Raw genomic sequence first — 5,356 nt, 5'->3', positions numbered from 1 at the left:
GTAAAGAGAGTAGGCTCCACCGAGAAGCTGCTGGAGCCCAGCCTTGAAAGTAGAACTAGATGTCTAAGAACTCTTTAGGACTTAACGTTATAAGCTTTTTGAACTGTCGATCTAAAATTTCACATGTGTGAAAGTCATCTTTCAGCATCCCATATCCAGAGCACATTCATTAACTTTCCAACCAGGAATGCAATCATTAATTACTGCTGGACAGTCTTCTCCCACGAAACCAAACAAAAATCCCTTAGCAATGGCAGTTCTGGGGGTTGGGAAGCAAGATTATGTCCCACTGTCGACATTGGTGATGCGCCCCCTTCACAGACAGACCATTGGAGGCCAAACTCAGGCCCAGTCAGGGAGGGGGGTGGTCAAGGCTCCGCCTTTTCATTCGCGTTTGACACCGCGCTCCTTTTAAACCAGGCGCCAGTGCTGGGTCAGCAGCTTCACACAGGTCAAAGGAGATGAACCGAACACCGCAGGCACAATTTCAAAGGGATCGGTGGCCGGCAGGAAAAAGTCTGTGCGCCGAGGACCAGCCCAGGGGCCCTCAGGAACCCAGGCTCAGGGGTCCTCAGCAGGGCCCCGGGTGCCCGCCTCTGACAACGTCGTTCCCCGCCCCGGGCCGCGCAAAAGGCTCGGGGTGCACTGGGGATTTTTCTCCACCCTCAGACTCAGCTTCGTCGCTGGAGTCTGTTCTCCCGGAACACAGAACGCGGGCGGACGGCGCGCCCAGTCACGATCGGTAGGCGAAGCTGCTGGATGGAAGCGGGCCGAGCCGCCGTACGGAAGCGCCCCGCCCCTCGCGCGCTCCCGGCCGGCGCTCGCACCTAGCTCCCGGGGGCGGCGCGCGCTTCGGTGTGCGGGGGCAGGGCGGGGCGGGAAGGGGCGGGGCGGGGCGCACGCTGGAGACACGCCCCTGCTCCCCTCCCCCTCCGGCGGAGATTGACGAGCCCTGGGCATCGGCCCCAACCAATGAGCGCGTCCGGGGGCGGGCCCTGGAGCCAGCTGCTTTGGCTACTTAGAGTCGTCGGCTGGGCTGTAGGAAACCAGAACGGAGTCGGGACTGCCCAGGTGGAGCAGGCGCCCCAGCCAACGTGGACCGGCAGGCGCACGGGCATCGCGACGGGGACCGCACCGCAAGGATCCGCGCGGGGCAGAGCCGAGCCGCAGCCCCACGCGCCGCCCAGGACACGCTCGTCACCACCACCTCCGCAGCACCCATGGGGACCAGGAGACTTTAAAGGAGTTTGGGGTTTCGGGAGCAGGGAAATCACGGGTACGAAGAGGCAGCTTTCTTTTGCTTGGAAACGTGTTTTCTTCGTCCGATTGTTTGGACCCTGTGCCGGGTAGGAGGGAGAGGGGACTTCTGGCTGAAAGTGGGCCTCGCCACACAACCCGCACCCACACCGGCACACACACACCGCACTGGCTTCCCCCATCCTCCCCTTGCCTCTTTGTTAGGTTATTTTAGACAGAGCAGCCTCGCCCTGGCGCAGCCAGATTGTCTCTGCTGGGGAGAAGGCGAGAGAACTAAGGGGCAGAGTGCACCTGCCTGTGTGGGCAAGTGTGCCCGGGTGCGTGGGTGTACGTGCACTGGCGAGCGTGCCAGCGTGGGGTTGGAATAGTGTACGAAGGTGGGGGTCTGAGTGTGTCGTCGCGAAGGTTTGTCATTGTACGTGACATCAGCACACCGGTGTACCAGCCTGTCAGTGTCTGGACTCCAAGTGTGCAAAATTGTGCTGGTGTCAAGTGGGTGCCCGTGAACGTGTCCGATGGTCATTGCGCGAGGCGCTCTCGGGGAGGAGCACGGACCTAGGGTAAAACTGAGAGGTGGGCTGGGGAGGGGGGCGGCTGAAAATGTGAGCGCAGCGCGCTCCAAGCTCTGGAGCCCGAGGCGCTCCCCCTTTCCTCCAACTCACCCCTCCGTCCCTTCCTGGGTGTCCCGACTCCCACGCTGCCACACCCCGCGCTGTCCTTCCCACTGGGACCCCGCACGCCCTCCCGCGCTCCAGCCTCTTCTCTTGTGGGCGTTGGGCCGGGTTCCGGTACAAGGTCCGAGGCTGCGTGGCGGCGTCCGCTCTCGCCCGCCGGACTGCTGGCTCCCGTGCCGGTCCTGGCCCCGGGGAGGCGGTTGACTCCAGTACAGGCGCGCGGGCGGCCAGGTCCCGGGGGCACGGCTCGTCCTGGGGAGGGCAGCGCGACTCTGATCGTGTCTCTGCGTCTCCTCTGTGCTTCCGCAGATCCCCGCTTCTGGCCCCGGCCTCGCCGCGTCATTGATGGGCAACCAACTGGACCGCATCACCCACCTTAGCTACAGCGAGTTGCCCACCGGGGACCCGTCGGGGATCGAGAAGGACGAGCTGCGGGTCGGGGTCGCCTACTTCTTCTCGGATGAGGAGGAGGACCTGGACGAACGAGGCCAGCCCGACAAGTTTGGCGTGAAGGCCTCCCCGGGCCGCGCTCCCTGCCCGGAGAGCCCTAGCCGTCGCCGCCACCACCACCTGCTGCACCAGCTGGTCCTCAACGAAACTCAGTTCTCCGCCTTTCGGGGCCAGGAATGCATCTTTTCCAAAATGAGCGGCGGCCCTCAGGGCGCCGACCTGAGCGTCTACGCGGTCACGGCGCTGCCCGCGCTCTGCGAGCCCGGCGACCTGCTGGAGCTGCTGTGCCTGCAGCCCGCGCCAGAGCCGCCCGCGCCCGCCCCGCACTGGGCCGTCTACGTGGGCGGCGGGCAGATCATCCACCTGCACCAAGGCGAGATCCGCCAGGACAGCCTGTACGAGGCGGGCGCGGCCAACGTGGGCCGGGTGGTGAATAGCTGGTACCGCTACCGCCCGCTGGTGGCCGAGCTGGTGGTGCAGAACGCCTGCGGCCACCTGGGCCTCAAGAGCGAGGAGATCTGCTGGACGAGCTCGGAGAGCTTCGCCGCTTGGTGCCGCTTCGGCAAGCGGGAGTTCAAGGCGGGAGGGGAGGTGCCGGCCGGCACGCAGACCCCGCAGCAGCAGTACTATCTCAAGGTGCACCTGGGTGAGAACAAGGTGCACACGGCCAGGTTTCACAGCCTGGAAGACCTCATCCGCGAGAAGCGCCGCATCGACGCCAGCGGCCGCCTGCGTGTGCTCCAGGAGCTCGCCGACCTTGTGGACGACAAGGAGTAGCCTGGGGGAAGCCGCCCGCCCCTCCAGCCTCCCCGCGCCCCGCTCCCTCCCCCGCACGCGGGCTCCCAGGCCGGTGATTCAGCACCCCCCGACCCCCTTGAGTGGCCACCCGCAGCGGCCAGCGCCCGGGCTGCAGCCTCGCATCTTTCTGGCAAGTGGCAGGTAGTCCCAGGAACTGGCCCCGGGACTGAAGGGGCCGCGCCCGCCCGGCTGAGACCCCCAGTGGTGATGATGGTGTTGGGAGACCCAGCGTGCGCTTGCCCCTTGAATTGTAAGTGGGGAGAGGAGAACGGGCCGAGGGAAGCAGGGACAAGACCTCCCCCCAAGAGTCACTGGTCTAGTGACTAACACCCGACCTACTAGAAAGGGACCATCACCGCCCCAAACGTGCACACACAGACCGGTGGGAGGTGAGAATGGATCCTTTCAGGGCACAGCTCAGCTCTAGTATGGATGTGTCCCCAGACTGCAGGATTTCCAAGAAATCGAGCCTGTCCCTCATGCACTTGTGAATAATTCCACGAGGGAGCAAGCACTTCGGGACTCCGGGTTATCCCGAGGCTGCCCGGGACTTTTTCAGCTCTCCAGTCCCTGGTCTCCTGACATTGTATCCCAGGCTCCGGGCTAAGCAAGACAGTGTTTGTTTTGCTTCCCGTTCTTTCCACCTAGGGAAGCGAACGCCACTCCCCACCGGCATTTGCCTGTGAGTCTCCCTTGCTGGCAGAAGAGATGCCTTCCCGGTCCCCGGAGGATAATGGCGCAGCGAATTTGATGAGGCGAGCCGGCCACGCCCCCCTGGCCAGGAGAAGGCTCACCAGGTGTCCGCGAACTTGAATCTGTGAAAAGGGCGCTTGTTCTCAACCCTAGATGGCTCCACCTTGGGCTGCGTTTCAAAAATAACCACAGTTTTAAAGGGGTTGGAGGAGACGGAGGGGAAAGACATGGCAACATTCCAGAAACCAGCATTATTACAGCACCATAGCCAGTGTATTTAGTTTGGCTTTTCCTAACACAGAAATCTCAGAAGGTGGGGAAGTGGAAATAAAGTCTTAAAATCGAGAAAGCAGTTGTCCAAATATGTCAACAAAGCCTATCGTGTTGATGTTTTTTTATTGACCATTTTAGCAGCATGCTAATAAAATTTCAAATTGAAATTTTTATTTTCATGGCTTTAATCCATGATAGTTTAAATACTGGGGGCCATTAAGAGTGGATTTAGCTAAGAGCTTAGCTAACATTGCCTTTTCACTCTTTTTCTCAAACCTTATGAGAATTCTGTTTTTGAATATTGTAGTTAATTTTTTGACTTTAACGGCAGCCCTAGTAATGGTGGAGTTGTTAATCCATGTGTATATTGTGCTGAATCTCCATCAGTTAAGGGGTTTACTGCTTCGGTGGAAATTGCTAGCAGGTTCCATGATGTTAATTTCTCGATGTTGTATACCACTACCATTCCACATTTGCATTTCTATTTTTCTTCCTCTCCCCCTGATCTTCTTAAAAAACGAATGTAGAATTGGTGGCTTTTTCCCTCTTCTCTTTAGCCAGTCCCACAATTCATTCCTGAAAACCGGAAAGAACTTCTAGGATCAGGTCGATCGTACGGTTTTCAAAAAATTAAGGCTGTTTGAAACCCCTTCCCTGGGTAAGGACTTACCAACTTCTCTTCTGTGCTGCAGCCCCAGCCTGATTAACTGTTACTTGATTCAATGTGTGTCAGACACACCTCCAGCATCTACGTCCCGTCCCTTCCAGGGGAATTTGTCAAATAACGGTGTTTAGCTCATTGTTGCAAGCAGTCGCCTACTGACAGTTGTGATTTAGTTGGACAGCAAATATTACGGTCAAAGCCAGTTTCTTGGCATTTCAAAAACAATGCAATAAAAACTAGTCGAGGTTAGCTGCGACTGGAAATGCCTTTCTTTTGTTTGTTTTCATGGTAAAATGATTCATCTCTGTTTTGTTTTTTGGTTTTCAGCCTGGATTCATTCCCTGATCTTGACTCAAAAGGTCAGCTCAATGAACTATGAACTAGAGTATTTTTCTTAAGCCTACTGAGTGATTTATTTTTAAAAAAACGTTTAAATGCCTATGCTTTTCTTTCAGCACATACAACAGCAAAACTTTTGTAATAACTAACTTAACATTTGCATGTATGGAGAACTGGAAATCATTTATTTCCCTAACTTATTCCCCTT

General features: G+C 57.7%; 1 protein-coding gene across 1 annotated transcript; it reads left to right on the top strand.

Moving 5' to 3' along the window:
• Nucleotides 1-676: 676 nt before the first annotated feature.
• On the top strand, nt 677-4,655 carry LRATD1 (LRAT domain containing 1). Its single transcript, XM_029232531.1, has 2 exons — nt 677-1,276; nt 2,241-4,655. Exon 2 carries the CDS (start codon nt 2,277-2,279, stop codon nt 3,156-3,158), a length of 882 nt encoding a protein of 293 aa, XP_029088364.1. The 5' UTR covers nt 677-1,276; nt 2,241-2,276; the 3' UTR covers nt 3,159-4,655.
• Nucleotides 4,656-5,356: the final 701 nt, after the last annotated feature.

The sequence above is a fragment of the Monodon monoceros genome, unplaced genomic scaffold, assembly GCF_005190385.1.
Source record: "Monodon monoceros isolate NGI ecotype Baffin Bay Population unplaced genomic scaffold, NGI_Narwhal_1 Super_Scaffold_19, whole genome shotgun sequence".
In the NCBI taxonomy this organism is placed as follows: Eukaryota; Metazoa; Chordata; class Mammalia; order Artiodactyla; family Monodontidae; genus Monodon; species Monodon monoceros.
This window is presented reverse-complemented; position numbering and strand designations above follow the sequence as displayed.

Coding starts and splice junctions, on each gene's coding strand:
- LRATD1 (XM_029232531.1), top strand. CDS start 2,277: ATGGGCAACCAACTGGACCGCATCACCCACCTTAGCTACAGCGAGTTG.